The 18,655-nt window shown below is 33.6% G+C and overlaps 2 protein-coding genes across 4 annotated transcripts; one reads left to right on the forward strand and one right to left on the reverse strand.

The window, feature by feature from the left end:
* Window positions 1-1,358: 1,358 nt before the first annotated feature.
* On the reverse strand, window positions 1,359-5,502 carry LOC130509764 (uncharacterized). 2 transcript variants are annotated; one of them, XM_057005952.1, is made up of 2 exons: window positions 5,029-5,502; window positions 1,359-4,084 (listed from the first exon to the last, which is right to left on the reverse strand). In XM_057005952.1, exon 2 carries the CDS (start codon window positions 3,022-3,024, stop codon window positions 1,660-1,662), a length of 1,365 nt encoding a protein of 454 aa, XP_056861932.1. In that variant the 5' UTR covers window positions 3,025-4,084; window positions 5,029-5,502; the 3' UTR covers window positions 1,359-1,659. Both variants share the same exon structure in this region, with proteins under 2 accessions (XP_056861932.1, XP_056861933.1).
* Window positions 5,503-9,236: 3,734 nt separating this feature from the next.
* LOC108847437 (ribonuclease TUDOR 1) lies at window positions 9,237-14,546 on the forward strand. 2 transcript variants are annotated; one of them, XM_018620678.2, is made up of 15 exons: window positions 9,237-9,394; window positions 9,752-9,928; window positions 10,137-10,211; window positions 10,306-10,422; window positions 10,503-10,610; window positions 10,688-10,894; window positions 10,984-11,199; window positions 11,271-11,378; window positions 11,461-11,631; window positions 11,717-11,914; window positions 12,218-12,802; window positions 12,885-13,073; window positions 13,168-13,443; window positions 13,636-14,013; window positions 14,109-14,546. In XM_018620678.2, exons 2-15 carry the CDS (start codon window positions 9,776-9,778, stop codon window positions 14,298-14,300), a joined length of 2,973 nt encoding a protein of 990 aa, XP_018476180.2. In that variant the 5' UTR covers window positions 9,237-9,394; window positions 9,752-9,775; the 3' UTR covers window positions 14,301-14,546. The 2 variants fall into 2 exon arrangements, with proteins under 2 accessions (XP_018476180.2, XP_056861486.1); XM_057005506.1 differs by having other exon boundaries at window positions 9,248-9,394; window positions 9,760-9,928.
* Window positions 14,547-18,655: the final 4,109 nt, after the last annotated feature.

The following is an 18,655-nucleotide window of genomic DNA, read 5'->3' on the forward strand; positions in this document are numbered from 1 at the left end:
TTGTATAGATTTGTAAATATATAAGTCGTCTGGAAGGTTTTCCAGCTGGACGACTTACAAATAAGTCGTCTGGAAGGTTTTCGAGCTGGAAAACCTTCCAGACGACTTATTTGTAAGTCGTCCAGCTGGAAAACCTTCCAGACGACTTATTTGTAAGTCGTCTGGAAGGTTCTAACTTGTATTATTTTATATGCAGCATATAGATGCTTGGATGAATGTGCTGAGGCAGAGGTATAAGGAGAACCCACAATGTTTCCGGAGCGAGCGAATGTGCTTCCTGGATCACAACTTTACCCAGTCTTGGAGAGAACAGTATCTGGTCTTCAAAACATCGTCGTCTGATCACAATGGTTTAGGAAAAATGCTACCTAGTGGGGCGGCGAGTTTGTATGACGGATCAATGCCTTCATTTTGCCAATCAAACAAGAAGTGGGGGAGGACATTGATGATATCTATGCGCCACTGAACTTGGACAACAAACATTGGGTGGCTATTTGGATATCGATCCCTAAGAGGCACATAGTCGTCTGGGACAGCATACCTTCAACTACCATACCAGAAAGATGGGATGAGATAATGGAGCCTTTTCTCGAGATGGTCCCTTATCTGATTGTGGAGTGCGGAGACCAGATGCATGGGTTGGAGCGATACACTTATGAGAGACTCCTCAAAGATGTACCCACGGCCAACAATGGTGATTGTGGCGTGTACGCTGCAAAGTACATTGAATGTCATGCTCTTGGGGTCCCCTTTAGCCCTAAAGACTTTGCTAGGTCCAATGCGAAGACTATGAGGGATACTATGGCTTTGGCTATATGGACGGAGCTTGTTGATCAGCATCTGAAAGATAATGAGGATGGTGGTATGTTTGTAGGCATGTATGATTAGATACACAAATCAATTTGTATAGATTTTTTAACTTGTATAGATTTTTTAAGTTGTATAGATTTTTTAACTTGTATAGATACACAAATCAATTTGTATATTTGAACTATTTGTATACACAAATCTATTTGTATATTTGAACTATTTGTTTACACAAATCTATTTGTATGTTTGTGGGCATGTATGATTTATTTGATTTTCTAACTTGTATAGATTTTCTAACTTACAAATAAGTCGTCTGGAAGGTTTTCCAGCTGGACGACTTACAAATAAGTCGTCTGGAAGGTTTTCCAGCTGGACGACTTACAAATAAGTCGTCTGGAAGGTTTTCCAGCTGGACGACTTACAAATAAGTCGTCTGGAAGGTTTTCCAGCTGGACGACTTACAAATAAGGTCGTCTAAAAAAATAAGGTAGTCTAAAAATAAAATACACTGGACGACTTACAAATAAGGTCGTCTAAAAAAAATAAGGTAGTCTAAAAATAAAATACACTGGACGACTTCGTAAAAGGTCGTCTAAAAAAAAATACACTTGAAGGGATAGTAGAAGGTAGTCTAAACACTGGACGACTTAAATACACTGGACGACTTAAATACACTGGACGACTTCGTAAAAGGTCGTCTAAAAAAAATACACTTGAAGGGATAGTAGAAGGTAGTCTAATACACTGGACGACTTCGTAGAAGGTAGACGAAACACTGGACGACTTAGAAATTAGTCGTCTGGACGGGTAATCAAGACTGGACGACTTATATTTAGGTCGTCTGGACAACTAGTCAACTGGTTGTGTACATTGTGGTTTCGTATGGCCAGTTTCCTTGCAGTTTGAGCATCTCCGTGCCCTGTGTTTCTTCCTGGGTTTGTGTCCCCTCATCCTAGATAGCTCCAACCAAGATTGCCATCTTGATTTCTTCTGTCTCCCCGGACCACGCTTTACGTTTGGAGGAAAGCATTCTCGTTCCTCAATATGTTGTGACACGATAGGATATATATTCTCTGAGTATCCTGCATACAGATGATTCTTTGAGTAAAGTGGACATACAAGTGTATCGATATGCACACCAGCATGTGTTCCAGCTGCTATAGCATGAGAGCAAGGTATTTTCTCCACTCCATAGACACCACAACCACACTTTACATGTTCCAAATCAACCGCACAGTCCATTTTGCCACCTTTGACAAAGAAACGCCATCCATCAATTGGTTCGACCGTCATCGTATCCGCTATCTCTGATCGAACAGCAAGCAAGTATTCAACACCCCGGCTATGTACAGTTGGGAGACTCAAAGCATCTTGTCTCCTTTTCCAATACCATTTTCCTAACTTCTGCCTTATGAACTCCAGCAGGAACGGAATCGGAAATCCTCTTGCTCGCTTCAGTGCGGAATTAATAGATTCAGCGATGTTGCTTGTTTTTATGTTGAACCTGTTCCCCTTACAATAAACCCTTGACCATAGCTTGGCGTCGGCCTTCTCCAAATACGTTGCAAGTTCCGGGTTTGCACTCCGTATCTCAGCCATGTACCGGTTAAAATCGTGAACCGTGTGCGCATAAGCAGCCCCTTTCACCAAGTACATGAGATGTTTCCCTTTAAACTTTTTGACAATGTTATCTTGAAGGTGATAATAACATATTCCTCGGGTTGCCCAAGGAAACACCTTCTCACACGCACTTTTAATGGCCGCGTGCCGGTCAGAGACTATCACCAGAGGCTTGTCATGAGATATACAACTAGCCAATTTTGTGAAAAACCATTCCCAAGAAGGTTCATCTTCAGCATCCACGATCCCAAAAGCCAATGGGAATATCTGAAAATTGCCATCTTGTGCGGCTGCAACTAACATAACACCTCCATACTTTCCACTTAGGTGAGTTCCATCCACCACAATGACCCTTCTCTGATACTTAAAACCTTTGATAGAAGCTCCAAAAGAGAGAAATAGATACTTAAATCTTTTCTCAGAATCAAGTTCTATAGCCGTGATAGAATCAGGATTTGCAATGGAGATTTGCTCGAGATATGAAGGCAGACGCGAATACCCTTCTTCTGCTGATCCTCTCACCAATTTCTGTGCATATAACAGTGCTCTGTATGAAGTGGTGTAATCAAGCGTCATGCCAAACATGTTCTTCATTGCATCAGTGATATGCTGTGGAGTTATCCCATCAATGATCCCAACACGATCAATGAAAAGACTACCAACATACTTTGGAGTACAGTGTCTCCGCTGAGCGATTCGGTCTCCAATTGAGCATAAATGTTTTTCCACATACTTTGTTACCCAAAACGTGTTTGACCCATGTTTCACACTCGCTCTGATCTTCCATCCACAACCGCTAACCCGACATATTGCCACAAGGAGAGTTTTTTGTTGATTTGTATATTCTGAAAGAAAACCTACCCCTCACTGCTGTCAACCGCAGCTCTGAAAGCAGTGCATCCTTGCTAACAAAACTCTGGTTGACATAGATGCTGGTACAATCCGATTTTCCTCCTTCAATAGCATTTGTCTTAGCATATGTCTTTTCAATTTCTTCAAAACAAATATTATCATCATCTTCCTCGTCCTCATCTAGAACCTTTCCATAAAGACTGTAATCCCCACCATTCTGATCCGTTTCACCAACAATAGTGTTATCAGCATCCTCCTCCCCATTTTCCTCCTCCCCATTTTCCTCCTCCCCATCTTGATTTTCATCTTCAACAGACTCATTATCACCAACATCTTCAAAACATTCATCAGCCTCATCATTATCACCAACATCTTCTTCCCATTCACCAGCTTCATCATTATCACCAACATCTTCTTCCCATTCACCAGCTTCATCATTATCACCAGCTTCTTCTCTTTTCTCTGAAACCGTTTCCACCTTGCTGCGGCTTGATACACAAAGACATACTCTATGCGTTTTGAGTATCTCGAGCAAGTTTCGAACTTGTCTATCACTTGTAACATGAATGGGAGGACTGCTTGGAGTCATCATCATTTCTGCTGGTAATGAGTAGCTAATCTCCACAGTCACTGATCTCATGTCCAGGTTATAATCTTCTTGAGCCATTGCAACAAGTTCAGCATGTGTTGAATCTTCATTCAATAAAAACAATCTTGCTCCTTTGAGATCATCAACCACAAAATCCCAACGGAAATCTCTCAACAACCATTCTCCATACACTGCATGTAACTTAAAAATCATCTGCAAATATTCAAAATAAAACACATTAGTAAACATAGAGAAAATGAAGAAGTTCAACAAACATTATCGCAGACGACTTAGATTTAAGTCGTCCAGAAGACTTAAAGGTAAGTCGTCTAAAGAGGTCACTTTTGCAATTGAAAATTAAAAGGGACGACTTAATTCTAAGTCGTCCGGCTTTGTTTGTTAAAAAAAAAATTTCAGACGACTTATATATAAGTCGTCTACGAAAAACGGGCTAGTTTTGCATTTGACCGAATCGTGTCAGATCTTTGACTATTTCTGGACGACTTATAAATCAGTCGTCTCTGGAAAGTAAAAATTTCAATATTTTATTCAAACTAGACGACTTACACGTAAGTCGTCCCAGGTTAGTTTTGTAATTGAAAAATAAAACTTGAAATTTAACTTTCTCCAGACGACTTAACTAAAAGTCGTCCAGCTAGACGACTTAATTTAAGGTCGTCCGGGATAAGCAAGGTTTGGACGACTTAATTGGGAAAAATTCTGGACGACTTTGCTTTCCCCGGACGACTTTAAATTAAGTCTTCTGACGGGACGACTTTATATTATGTCGTCTGGTAAAAATTAAATTATGAAGTTTTATTTTTCAACTACAAAACTAACCTAAGACGACTTACACGTAAGTCGTCTAGTTTAATAAAATATTGAAATTTTAACTTTCCGAGAGACGACTGAATTATAAGTCGTCCAGAAATAGTCAAAGATCTGACACGATTCGGTCAAATGCAAAACTAGCCTGTTTCTCGTAGACGACTTATATATAAGTCGTCTGGACTGTTTTTTTTCACCAAACAAAGCTGGACGACTTAGTTTAAGTCGTCCGTTTGACCAGAAGACTCATCAGTAAGTCTTCTACATACAGATGACTTACTTGTAAGTCTTCTACGCGAACAGATTTTGAAAAAAATTCAAATTCGTACCTTAAACTAGGTGAGATGACTTTGTTTGCACACAGGGTCTTCTCCAACCACCCAGAACCTCAAACGAAAGCAACCGTAAGTCAAAACGAAAGAAATATGGCTCCAAACAATTTTGAATCAAAAGCTTCAGTTTTTTGGATGAATATGGAGAGAAAGTGAAAGAAATGTTGTTTTTAGTTCATAACAATTGAAACAGAGAGAGTGTAAAGAGATTTACGTGCATTAAAGGGCATTAAAAGCTCCAAACAGTTCGTACAAGGTTGTTCCCACTATTCATGGCAGTGGCAATATTGTAAATACTTGAAGAAAATGAGGTTGAGACAGTAAAGAAGCCATTTTCGAAAAAAAAAAAAAAAAAGGGTTAATGGCATTTTCGTAGATAAAATGCAGATGTGGGGTTAAAAACTCAAAAAAAAATGAGTCAAAAGAAAAGGTTAGTTTTCTGTTTGAATTCAAGTTTTGAGTCACTTTTGCAATAAGCCCAATTAAAAATTAAAAATAGGTTTGACTTGAATATTTGGATGAAGAATAAATATATATATTTTAAATATTTTGGGTGTTTTGATTATTGTTTATCTACTTTAGATATTTACTTTTGACTATTTTTTATATTTCAAATATATTAAACAACTTTTGATAAAAAAAAACAAATATTTTAAACAACTTAAATAGCTTATATCTTGGATATTAACTCGAAAAATAGCCAATATATTGAAGTATATAAATATGATTTAAATACATTTGAATATCTGAAATATTTCGTTCTGATAAGGTTTGGTTATGGTTCTCTAGATACCAAAATTGTAAATCCGTTTGGATATTATCTACTTTCGGTTCAAATTTGGTAATACTTTTTCGTTTAGATTTGTTAAATGAAGAGTTGATATTATAGTTTCCATGAATTTTTTGTCCAATAAAAATGTATTTTAAAAAAAAATTTGACATTGATTTAGTTGAGAAGTTAATGAAGTGTATTTAATTCAAATTTAATTTTAGAAAACACATTAATGTAAGTGGAAAAGACAAAGCAATGAAGTATTATTTAATTGTGTATTTAATTCAAATTTAATTTTGGAAAACACATTAATCAAAGTGAAAAAAACAAAATATTAAAATAGAAAGTATTATTTAATGTCAGTGACATGAAAATGTAAATAACACTAAAAACTAAAGTGCATTTTAAAACTATACTTCAGTTTTAATAGATTAGATGGATGATTTAAAAAAAAATTAAAGAGTTTTTGTTAACATAAATAGCTAGAGCTAATTGGTAAATTTTTATAAGTATAGAATATTATTAACAATAATTAATAAAATGAAAATAGAACCATTTTAGAATATTATTTTTGGTATAATACATTGGAGTAAGATCTAATTCTATTTTGGTGTTTCACTATTTTACAGAAGAAAAAAGAGTAATTAATACATTCATTATAGATGTTCTTATTGGCTTCATGGTTGAAGTGTTTCTTCTTCTACGGATGGATTTCTTATGTCGGTAGTTACACTCTGAAACTACTGAGCTCATCTGGACGTTGCATAGATCAAGTTTGAATGTAGCGACGAGCCGCAAATAACTGTGGTGTATTTGTTATTTCGTAATGAATCGAACACTAAAACTTTTAGAAGGGCATGTGAGTGGAAATATTGATTATCATGCTCCGTAGTGGACATTTGGAGTAGCTAGCATGTTTGTTTTCTTTTTGTCGTTGTCATGTATGTGTTTGAAATTTTGCAATGTTTGTTTTACTAGACGAGGGAATGGGAAATGTGTGTGTACAGACTATAGAGAATTTGGTACGTAATTAATTCTGTGTGCGCTGCAAGTTTTATGGGTGTGAATTTATTGCACTTACCTTTGACTGACCTTAATGGCCTTCGCGTTCTAGGTTCGATTGACACTAGCATAGCCAATTGGAAATTTCAGGATGTGTATAATTGTATAACTATAGTTCAAAAATAAATAAGCCGAAAATAATATTTTTAATGAATTTAAACTGTAGTTTTCTGGTTGGTAATTTCTCATTTCTACAATACTAGGTGTTTTCCTGCACCATGTGCAGTAAAAAAAATTTAAAATATTTATAACAGATAAATATAAATTATATTTAATTTTTATTAATATTATAAATTTTATTTTTTATCAATATTTTAATATAAACTTGATTTAACTGAACATTAAAATTAAGATAAAAATAATTTTATTTATTTTGATTATATTTAAGAATGTCATGTATATATTTAAAATTATAATCTTAGGTAGATTTTTCTATATATTTATTTTAATTAAATATATTAAATAAATATATAAATTGCATAATTGTCAAAATTAGAATTAAACAATATTTATAAAATCTGTAGATATATATAAGAAACTAATGATTTTACTATTTAATTTTATTTTATTATTCATTTTTATAATTTTCTAAAAATATGTATATATTTTTGAAATATTTTTAACTTAAATGATATTTCGAAATTTGAAATGCCATAATTGAATATATCTATTTTAATGATGATTTATGAGTTATTACCATATTTTTAAAAAGTCCAAAATATAAATTGACAATAAATATAATATATTAGCTATTACCATATTTTAAAAAGTTTACCAAAAATATAAATTAATAGTAAATATAATTTTCCATGTCATATTAATCTATAATACATGTCATCAATTTTAGTAATTATGTCATATTATTTTTGTGAAAATAATTGTAGAGAAGACAAGCGGCAAAATTACTTCTCAAATATAGTCTAGGGGATGAAAATTTCATAATTGTCAAAAATTAAAATTTAAAATATTTATAAAATATGGAGATATATATAAGAAACTAATGATTTTACGATTTAATTTGATTTTATGATCTAATTATTTTTCTAAAAATATGTATATATTTTTGAAATATTTTTAATTTAAATGATATTTCGAAATTTGAAATGCCATAATTGAATATATTTATTTTAATGATGATTTATGGGTTATTACCATATTTTAAAAAAGTTCAAAAACATAAATCGAAAATAAATATAATATATGAGTTATTACCATATTTTAAAAAATTTATCCAAAATATAAATTAACATTAAATATAATTGTCCATGTCATATTAATTTATAAGACATGTCATCAATTTTAGTAGCCATGTCATATTATTTTTGTGAGAATGATTGTAGAGAAGACATGTGGCAAAATCACTTCTCAAATATAGTCTAGGGGATTCCGAAAACTATTTTCCATTAAAAGGATATTTCAACTTCTCAAATCTCAACAATGCCTTGTTCAAAAGAAAAATCTCAACAATGGCCTTGACTTGATATTATGTTGGAGTTATTACAAATGTTTCTCTTATTTATAGTCACATGCAATTTAGTTCCTCTATCTTACACATTAATTGCTGCAATTTAGTTCCTCTATCTTACACATTAATTGCCCTATACGTAACCTTCAGAAGGTGACAGTTGATGATATATATAAGGATAAAGTCAAAAATCATTAATGGAAATATTCGGAAATTAGATTAAGCATTAAGCACAAAAGAATCATCAGTTTTAAGTTAAAACTTTTAACAGTTCAAAACCATCAGTTTAAAGTATTTAATCCAATCACCGTTGATTAATATAAAACCATGCAATATAATTTTATAACTCTTCTGTTAAATTTTTAAAGCTATAATTAACATCATAATTTTAAAATGCAAGAGTTTCGGGAAAACGTTAAATATTTTACTATGAATTTTATTTTATTTTATTTTATGTTTCTACTAATATGTACTTGTCAGAGTAGGTGATAGACATGTGACTACTTGATAACTATCTATAGTATCAGTCCCAGTCATTCCGAAAATAGCTCTCTCTTTTATGGCGTCGATAAGCCGTTTGGTCAATCTAAATGTGGTGGTATACTGAATAAAGAGTAATATAAAGTCTAATTATAAATGAAAATAATCAAAAGGACTAGCTACGCAAAATCGGGTAAATACTAAAGTAGGATTTTATTAGGGCAGATCTGTAGTAGTTAAACTCGAAAGTGAATCCGACAATGTGATTTTTCACTTTTCCAAGGTACGATCCTTAAACCCAACTCTTTTCAGCTTTTCACAATGGCATAGACTCGTAATATACCCGAAACAACGAGGGTAGAACAGACAATTGCCACTTACCTCCCCCCCTCTGCTATGTAACTCTGTTTATATATCTTTCAACCTCCTCTGCACGATTTCCCCTGAGTCTCTTGCCTCTAATCTCGAGATCCGCCTTTAAACTTCTTGTCCGAAACTCAGAGCTTCTTTCTCATTTTGTGTTCTGTCACAGATCGAACCAGAGAAGGATCTCTCTAGATATCTCTCATTTTGGTTAATCAAAGGTACGTTTCATTGAAACCATCGAAGAAAAGTCATTGTATAGATCTATCCGTTTGTTGACTCAATTGATCGTTCTTGATTAGTCCCGATCTGATTTGTTTTGATGTGTTGTGATTGTGTCTTAAAAGTTTATTGTCTGGTTGGTGAGAAACATTTTTCTTTCTGTTCTGTTTTGTTCGGTTTGATTAATGTACATTTTCTTGATTCATCGAGGATTTAATTTTATATTTTTTTTTTGAATCGATGCATGTAACTCTTCCTCTCGTGATTTGATTTCGATGATCTGATCATATAGTAGTGTTATATCAATACACCATTTTGGAAGCAGCATCGAATAATTATTAATATGGATATTTTAGGTTTAAAGGGTATTAATTGTGAAGATGGCGTCAGCGACAGAGAACCAATGGCTAAAAGGAAGAGTGAAGGCTGTTACATCCGGAGACTGTTTAGTGATCACCGCTTTGACCCACAACAGACCTGGAGCTCCACCGGAAAAGACCATCACCCTCTCTTCTCTCATGGCACCTAAGATGGTGAGCTTTACTCTACATTCTAAAAAATCATTATTTTATTTATTTTTTTGGTTAAAGAAAAGAGGTTCAAAAAAAAAAAAAAAAAAAAAAAGAGGTTCAAATTAAGATTAGCATTATCAGAAAATAGATATTTGACACAAAAGCTTTCTTTTTTTTTTTTATAACCTGAATTAATTGTCATGTTGTTGGATATTTTTGCTGTGTTTAGGCTCGCAGGGGAGGTAAGGATGAGCCTTTTGCATGGGAAAGCAAGGAGTTTCTGAGGAAACTTTGCATTGGAAAGGTACCATAGTCTTAAATCCTTTACTAATTCTACAACATTGTGTATTGGGATTGAATAATATTTTCTCATCTTTTATTTTATTTTATTTGAACAGGAAGTTGCTTTCAAAGTGGATTACAAAGTGGAAGCTATTGCTGGAAGAGAATTTGGCTCTGTTTTTCTAGGAAACCAGAATGTTGCAAAGCTTGTTGTTCAAAATGGTTGGGCCAAGGTGATCATAATAATAAGCATCCTATTTTACTCTGGTTGTGATACGTCAGCATTCTAACATAATACTTGTACTATGGACAGGTTAGGGATCCAGGTCAGAATAATCAGGGTAAGGTTAGTCCTTACATTACAGAGCTGCTACAGCTCCAAGAGCAGTCTAACCAAGAAGGGTATGGTTGTTTTAGCAAGGTTGGTCTTCCTCCTCCTTTACCTTTATATTCATAGTTTCTGATTTGATCTGATGGTGGAGTTTATCTAACTCCTAGGTTCCTGGTGCTGCTGAGGCATCTATCAGAGACCTTCCTCCTTCTGCTATTGGAGACTCTGCAGGCTTTGACGCCATGGGGCTTTTAGCTGCCAACAAAGGCAAGCCTATGGAAGGCATCGTTGAGCAAGTCCGCGATGGAAGTACCATTCGTGTGTATCTTCTTCCAGAGTTCCAGTTTGTGCAAGTGTTCGTTGCTGGAATCCAGGTGAATTAAACTTTCTTCTCTGTTTTGACTATTTTAAACATTTTAAGATGCAGCAAAGTTGATAAATATTTTTTTTCTGATAATGTTAGTCTCCATCAATGGGAAGAAGAAACACAAATGGAAACGTCGTCGAGACGGTTCCAGATGAGTCCAACGGAGATGCTTCTGGTGAGTCAAAAGGTCCTTTAACGTCAGCTCAGAGACTTGCTGCCTCCTCTGCTGCAGCATCGTCTGTTGAGGTTTCTGCTGATCCTTTTGCAGCTGAAGCCAAGTACTTCACTGAGCACCGTGTTCTCAGCAGAGATGTAAGTTTCCTTCATGTTTTATCTTTATTTTTGGCATTTGGACTATCTTAATCTGAAGGTGGACTTTGCAGGTTCGCATTGTTCTTGAAGGAGTTGACAAGTTCAACAACCTGATTGGTTCAGTCCATTACTCTGATGGGGAAGCAGTTAAAGACTTGGGTTTGGAACTAGTTGAAAATGTATGTGCTTATTACTGGAACATGTGATCTTTCTATGTTGTTGACAAAGTTACTGACATTGGTTATTATTATTTTCTCTAAGGGTCTTGCTAAGTATGTTGAATGGAGTGCTAACATGATGGAGGAGGAAGCCAAGAGAAAGCTGAAATCTGCAGAGCTTCAATGCAAAAAAGACAAGGTGAAAATGTGGGCTAACTATGTGCCACCAGCTACAAACTCTAAGGCACTTCATGACCAGAACTTTACCGGAAAGGTAGAAACATCTCTCTTGGTTTGAATACTGTCTTTATCTTTTGCCTTTTTTTTTAGTCATTGGTTTTATATCTCTCTCTCTTTAGGTAGTGGAGGTTGTGAGTGGGGACTGTATTGTAGTTGCTGACGATGCTATCCCATTCGGGAGCCCAGCTGCTGAGAGAAGGGTCAATCTTTCGAGTATCAGATGTCCCAAAATGGGAAACCCACGTAGAGAAGAGAAGCCAGCTCCTTATGCTCGTGAAGCAAGAGAGTTCTTGAGACAACGCCTAATCGGCAAACAGGTACTCCCTCAGTTTGGAGAAGATAAACGATAATTTTTTTTTTTACATTTTCAATGTATTACTTAATGGTAAATTGTAAACTTAAAAAACATTGTGTTTATTAAAATTCTATTGATTAAAAATTATGGGCAGTAGTTAATTACAAAAAATAATGCATTGCTTATCAAAATTTAATAAATATTTACCTAATATATGTGAAAATTCTAAAACATACATCTTTTTAAAACAGATTTGAGTATTACTTACTAATCTCATCATTGCATGAACAAGATTTGATGTTTTTATCTTTCTCTCTTGGTAAAGGTTATTGTTCAAATGGAATACTCAAGGAAAGTCACACCAGCAGAAGGTGCTACCACAACAGGTGCTGCTGATAGGATAATGGATTTTGGCTCAGTGTTCATTCCATCTCTTGCCAAAGGCGACTCCGAGGAAGTCGCTGCATCATCCATCTCCGGCAATCAGCCAGCTGGAGTGAACATCGCTGAGCTTCTTCTGTCTCGTGGCTTTGGGAACGTGGTTAGACACAGAGACTTTGAAGAGAGATCGAACCATTACGATGCTCTTCTCGCTGCCGAGTCTCGTGCCTTGTCCGGAAAGAAAGGAATCCATTCCGCTAAAGAATCTCCGGCCATGCACATCACTGACCTAACCGTGGCCGCGGCTAAGAAAGCTAAAGACTTCTTGCCGTCGCTGCAAAGAATCAGGAGGATACCGGCTGTTGTGGAATATGTGCTAAGCGGACATCGGTGTAAGCTTTATATCCCGAAGCTGACATGCAGCATCGCCTTTGCGTTCTCTGGTGTCAGATGCCCTGGACGTGGAGAGCCCTTTTCAGATGAAGCTATCTCTGTAATGAGGCGTAGGATCATGCAGAGAGATGTTGAGGTAGAGCTAGAGTTTACAACTCATTTTTCTCTCTTTTTTTTATATGATTTATTAATAATAATTTGTTATAAACTATACACAGATTGAAGTTGAAACGGTGGATAGAACCGGTACTTTCTTGGGATCAATGTGGGAGTCAAGGACAAACGTGGCGACGGTTCTTCTTGAAGCTGGCTTAGCAAAAATGCAGACTAGCTTTGGTGCAGACAGGATTGTTGAAGCACATATACTTGAAAATGCAGAGAGATCTGCCAAAAATCAGAAACTGAAGGTGTGACAAAGCAGCAACACATGTCTTTTTAGTAAAAAAAGTAAAAATAAAATCATCATTTCTAAAACCGTTTTGATGATCTTTTTTTTTGCAGATTTGGGAGAACTATGTTGAAGGACAAGAAGTCTCAAACGGAAGTACAACCGTTGAGACCAGACAAAAGGAGACCTTAAAGGTTGCTGTTACTGAAGTACTTGGAGGTGGTCGGTTCTATGTTCAAACGGTTGGTGATCAGAGGATCGCTTCTATTCAGAACCAGCTTGCATCTTTAACACTTAAAGATGCTCCAATCATTGGATCTTTCAACCCTAAGAGAGGTGACATTGTTCTTGCACAGTTTAGCCTTGACAACTCCTGGAACCGTGCAATGGTAAATATAAATACACTTTCTTGGTTTATGTGATTTTGTTTGCGCGCAAAGCCGAATGAAACATTCGCCTTGTTCTCTAAATTTTTTTGAAGAAAATTACATGGACAGCCCCCATATATTTTTTTTTTAATTATTGAAACTTTTTAAATATTGAAATCTTTCTTGCTTAAACCGTTACCTGTTTTTTTTTAGATTGTGAATGCGCCAAGAGCAGCTGTTGAGTCTCCAGATGAGAAGTTTGAAGTGTTCTATATAGATTATGGAAACCAAGAGGAAGTCCCTTACAGCGCAATCCGACCAGTTGATCCTTCCGTCTCCTCAGCACCAGGGCTTGCTCAGCTATGCAGACTCGCTTACATCAAGGTTCCTAGCTTGGAAGAAGACTTTGGTCCTGAAGCAGGAGAGTATTTGCATACAATAACGCTAGGTAGTGGCAAAGAGTTCAAAGCGGTGATAGAAGAAAGAGACGCATCTGGTGGCAAAGTCAAAGGACAAGGCACTGGAACTGAACTTGTTGTCACTCTCATTGCTGTCGACGATGAGATCTCTGTAAACGCTGCAATGCTTCAGGTTGGTTGGTTGGTTTCTTCTCTTTTCTCTGTCAGTCACTTTGTCTTTACAAAACATGTTTCCAAGAATCGGTGTTTATGATATGATGAACACAGGGAGGAATAGCGAGGATGGAGAAACGTAGGAGATTTGAGCACAAGGACAAGAAAGCTGCTCTTGATGCTTTGGAGAAGTTCCAAGAGGAAGCTCGCAAGTCTAGAACTGGAATCTGGCAGTACGGTGACGTGGAATCAGATGATGAGGACACTGATCCGGCTAGAAAGCCTGCCGGTGGTGGTCGCCGGTAAGTTATTATCGGAGAGCGATATAAGTTGTGATATGGTTCAAAGGGACCGGACCATAAGGTAGGAGGAGGGAGAGAAGAAAGTGTCAAGGTCGGTTTCTTTAAAGAGTTTAAAGACATGTTCATCGAACTTTTTTTGTAACGTTTTAGATTGTTTCCTTCTTTTTTTTTTTAATTTATAGTTTTGACTTTGAAAGAGAGTTTTCTATGTAGGACTTGAAATAAAACGAAGAAGTTCGAACTTATAGCTTACAGTGTTTCTTTTTTTGGTTTCTATCGTCTACCTATTTTTGATGTACTTAAGGATGAAACGTTTCGAACCAAAAAAAGGATGAAATGTTTTTGAACAAAAAAAAAGGATGAAATGTTATTGCACATTAGTTAAAAAAAAGGGAAAAAAATAATGTCCTTCACTGTTACATAGTCATCAATGTTCATAACTAAAACGATTTTTCTTATATCATTTTTTTTAAAGTCAGTTTAAGCAACATCTAATCATATTGTCTGGGTGTTAATTTCAGGCTAAAACGACTAATGATCGTCTAGCGATTTTGTATTTTCCAAGAGTTATGTTTAGATAAAATTACAACGCCAATTAAAGTGGATCAGTCTAGTACAGTACCATATTTATTTACTTATGTTTTGAATTGTTTATAAATGAGAGATATTGAGATCTAGTTGTGTATAATTGTGCAAACAATTAAACCGTAAATGTTCTCTATCTTTTATAGTGTTCTATATTCTGAATAGTACAGTACTTTCAATTCTAATTAAAGTTTACAGAATCGTAAAAGAAACATGCTCCATTTGTGATAAGACGCAAGTAAAGAGGTACAAAGCTTTCTCAATAAGGAATTAAAACTATAATCATATATTACTTCCAATATACTAAACTAATACGAGTTGAAGTAGTGGTGGTTGCTTACTGGCTCCCACTTTAGTGGGACTAGTGCTTATTCGACGTGATTATTGTCCATTGCTAGTTTTGTTATGAGATAAAACGTTGTAAAGAGCTTTAGCTATATAAAGAAAGGCCTACACTACACATTACTTAATTGTATACAATATATAAATCAAATTCACATTCATTCCTATGCTTTAGGTTCTTCTTTCTCAACGATAGTTTTTATTCCCTTGTATCGTGATTTTTACTTACTAACATAAGTTTATATTAGTGACGTTACTTTTGCTAGGAATAAATCACAAATTTAGTTAACTAGAAGATCAGACTCATAAAATTAGCTTAAATAAGCATTCACATTATAGATATGTCAAACGACCTGTTTTGGTAAGCAATTAAGCGTAGGTCATGTTTATCGAAAGCAGCTAATGATAATTCAAAAGATATATTCATGGAGTACATTCTTCCCATAGTTCGTACGTAAGCAGTGATGTGTAAGCTAGGATTGTTCATTAACTTTCAGAAAATGCAACTTTTTGGCATAATGATATACACTATGCAGCCAACTTTTTGATTATCATCATATTTCTAGCTTTGTAAACTGAAAGAGTAAATAGCCAGTTATGCAAGTATATCTCCACTTGTTGTTAAGGAAAAATAAGTATATTTTTGACATGTTACAAAAAAAAAGTATTTTTTTTTGACAAATTGATACAAACTCAATGTCAGTTGGATGCACGGCTGAGCTAGGTGGTCCTCGTATGACCACTAAACTGGATCACCTCCTACAAAATGAGTATTTTAGTATTTCGAAAAGTATGGTTGGTTTATTTGTATATAAAACGATTATTTATTATTTCCTAGTGGCAATGACGACACATTAATATATATAACCCGCTTGTGTTTTTTATTGTCATGGAAAGAAAATTAAGAATAATTTTAGATGAAGGAAAGCAAATGATATTTTCTTTTTTTATCAACAAAAAAAAAATCAAATGATATTTGACGACTGCTTCTAACATTTCTTCGCATCCCAGAAAAAAGATAGTTGAGCTAGCTAGCATCTCGACTAACATCTAACAAAAAGAAAAAAACTAGCTAGCATCTAACGTTGTATATAAATATTATTTGGGATTATTGATTAAAACTGGAATTCATTTAAGATTTCTACGCCATGCAATAATGCAAACCGGAAATTTTTAAAGAATTATATACAATGCAATAATGCAAACTGAATATTACTCAAAAATAATAATAATGCAAACTGAATTATTTTAAGCGTAAAACAGGCACATTATTGAAGTGCTTATTAGAATTTTACTGAAGTTAGGTATAACTTTCATAAAGATTCCACACCGTTGAAATAAAATTGAGCAAAACATATAGTACTTTAAAAATAACAATAGTAAATTAATAATGATTTGGATATGGGACCAAATGAAGCATTATAAATGGGTTGAAGATAAACATAGAAGACTAAAAGAAACACCAACATTTTATCTCTCCTTGTCACTAATCTAAGGAAGAGAAGAAGAAGAACATATGGAGGAAGAAACGGAACAAGAAGACGCCGTTAAGAAGGTTTCAAGCTTTGGTTAGCCGGAGTTAATTCGGTTCCGCTATCTTTCTCTGTTCTTGTTAACGGAGAAGGATACAAACGGCAAGTCATCAGAGGCAAAGGGAAGGCTACGCCTTTCTTCTTTTCGTATTTTCGATCTTTAATGTTTTTATTTCTTCTTCCGGTGATGTGTTGATTCTCTCACGAGAAGTATCCTGATTGCTTTTAATAGCTTTACTACAATCTTGTTGTTTCTCTCTAAACTATCTTTATATATTAAGATCCGAGTTGCCATTTACGAGTTTTTTAATTAAGATATACACATTGAGAAATTTTTAAGATCCGGCCCTGTGTAAAACTGTAGAATTTCATATCACTTTACAACTATGCTACTGTATCGTCGGCTCAATAAAGTTTTGTTTCTAGCATGTCTATATCATAAGAAAAAGGTTTCTAGTTGCAATGCATTGTTTTTAATAAAAAAATTATTAGTTCATAAACATAAAAGATGTATGTACTATGTGAAATTTAAAAACTAACTAAATAGTTTAAATTTTGAAATATGAACTATATTTAATTGTAATGTTGCTTCTATCCTAAACATTGTAACTAAAAAAACAATTAAAAGATTTGAATCACTGAATTTTATAATAAATATATGTAAAGTTGAGAGTACCATTATATATAAACAAATGTTTATAGCTTTATAGGTATACAATCATTGTCAATATCGTGGAGCATATCTTTTAGTTGAGATCCCCTAGACATTATTTGCGAAGTGATTTGCCACATGTCTTCTCTACAATCGTTTTCACAAAAAATTTGTGACGTGGCTATTAAGATTGATGACATGTCATATGGTTAAATATGACATGGACAATTACATTTAACTAGGTGTTTTCCTGCACCATGTACAGAAATAAAAGTTTTAAAATATAATTTATTTTAAAATACAAATTTTATTAATTTTTTATTTTGTTAATTTTTTATTTTGTTAATTTTTGATTTTATTATTTGCTTACAATATATAATCTTAATTTAATGATATGTAAAACTTTAAGATTAAAAAATAGTTTTATTCAATGTATATTTAGTAATATATATGTATATCTTTTTCTAAAATATATTCAATCAAATTTTATAAATGTAAGAGAAAATTTTGTTAAGTGTATAATTATCAAAACATAAAACTAAATAATTTTCTAAAATTTATGGATATTAAAAATAAACTAATAGTATTGGATTAGAAAATTATATTTAAAACTGTATAATTTTGAAGAATTGTTTTACTAATAATAATTATAAAATATAATTAAATTTTGAAAAATCCAAAATAATATTATATTTCTAGTTATAACATTATATTATTTATTGCTAAATTAATGATGATCTATGAGTTATTACCATATTTTTAAAATTTACTAAAAATACAAATCAACAATAAATGTAAATGTCTATGTCACTATTTAAAGAAAATTATATATATTTTTTAAATGCATAGTATTTTGAAGAATTGTTTTTAGTAATAAAAATTATATACTTATAAAAATATAGCTAAATAATATTTCGAAATTTTAATTATTATTATATTTCTATTTAATTTATTATTTATTGTTATATTAATTATGATATATAAATTATTGCCATATTTTAAAAACTTACCTTAAATATAAATCAATATTAAATGTAAATATGTCATAATTATCTTTAAGTTATTACCATATTTTTAAAAAATTATCTTAAATATAAATCAACACTAAATATAAATATCCATGTCATAATTTATTTAAATCCATGTCATAATTTATTTCAAGCCATATCATCAATGTTGGTGTGCCATGTCATAATTTTTCTTTCAAAATTAATATGGTGATGACACATGTCAAAATCACTTCTCAAA

Source organism: Raphanus sativus, chromosome 3, assembly GCF_000801105.2.
Source record: "Raphanus sativus cultivar WK10039 chromosome 3, ASM80110v3, whole genome shotgun sequence".
Classification (NCBI taxonomy): Eukaryota; Viridiplantae; Streptophyta; class Magnoliopsida; order Brassicales; family Brassicaceae; genus Raphanus; species Raphanus sativus.

Coding starts and splice junctions, on each gene's coding strand:
- LOC130509764 (XM_057005952.1), bottom strand. CDS start 3,024: ATGAAGAACATGTTTGGCATGACGCTTGATTACACCACTTCATACAGA.
- LOC108847437 (XM_018620678.2), top strand. CDS start 9,776: ATGGCGTCAGCGACAGAGAACCAATGGCTAAAAGGAAGAGTGAAGGCT. Junction 10,611..10,687: donor GGTATGGTTGTTTTAGCAAG/GTTGGTCTTCCT, acceptor TCTAACTCCTAG/GTTCCTGGTGCTGCTGAGGC. Junction 11,200..11,270: donor ACCGTGTTCTCAGCAGAGAT/GTAAGTTTCCTT, acceptor TGGACTTTGCAG/GTTCGCATTGTTCTTGAAGG.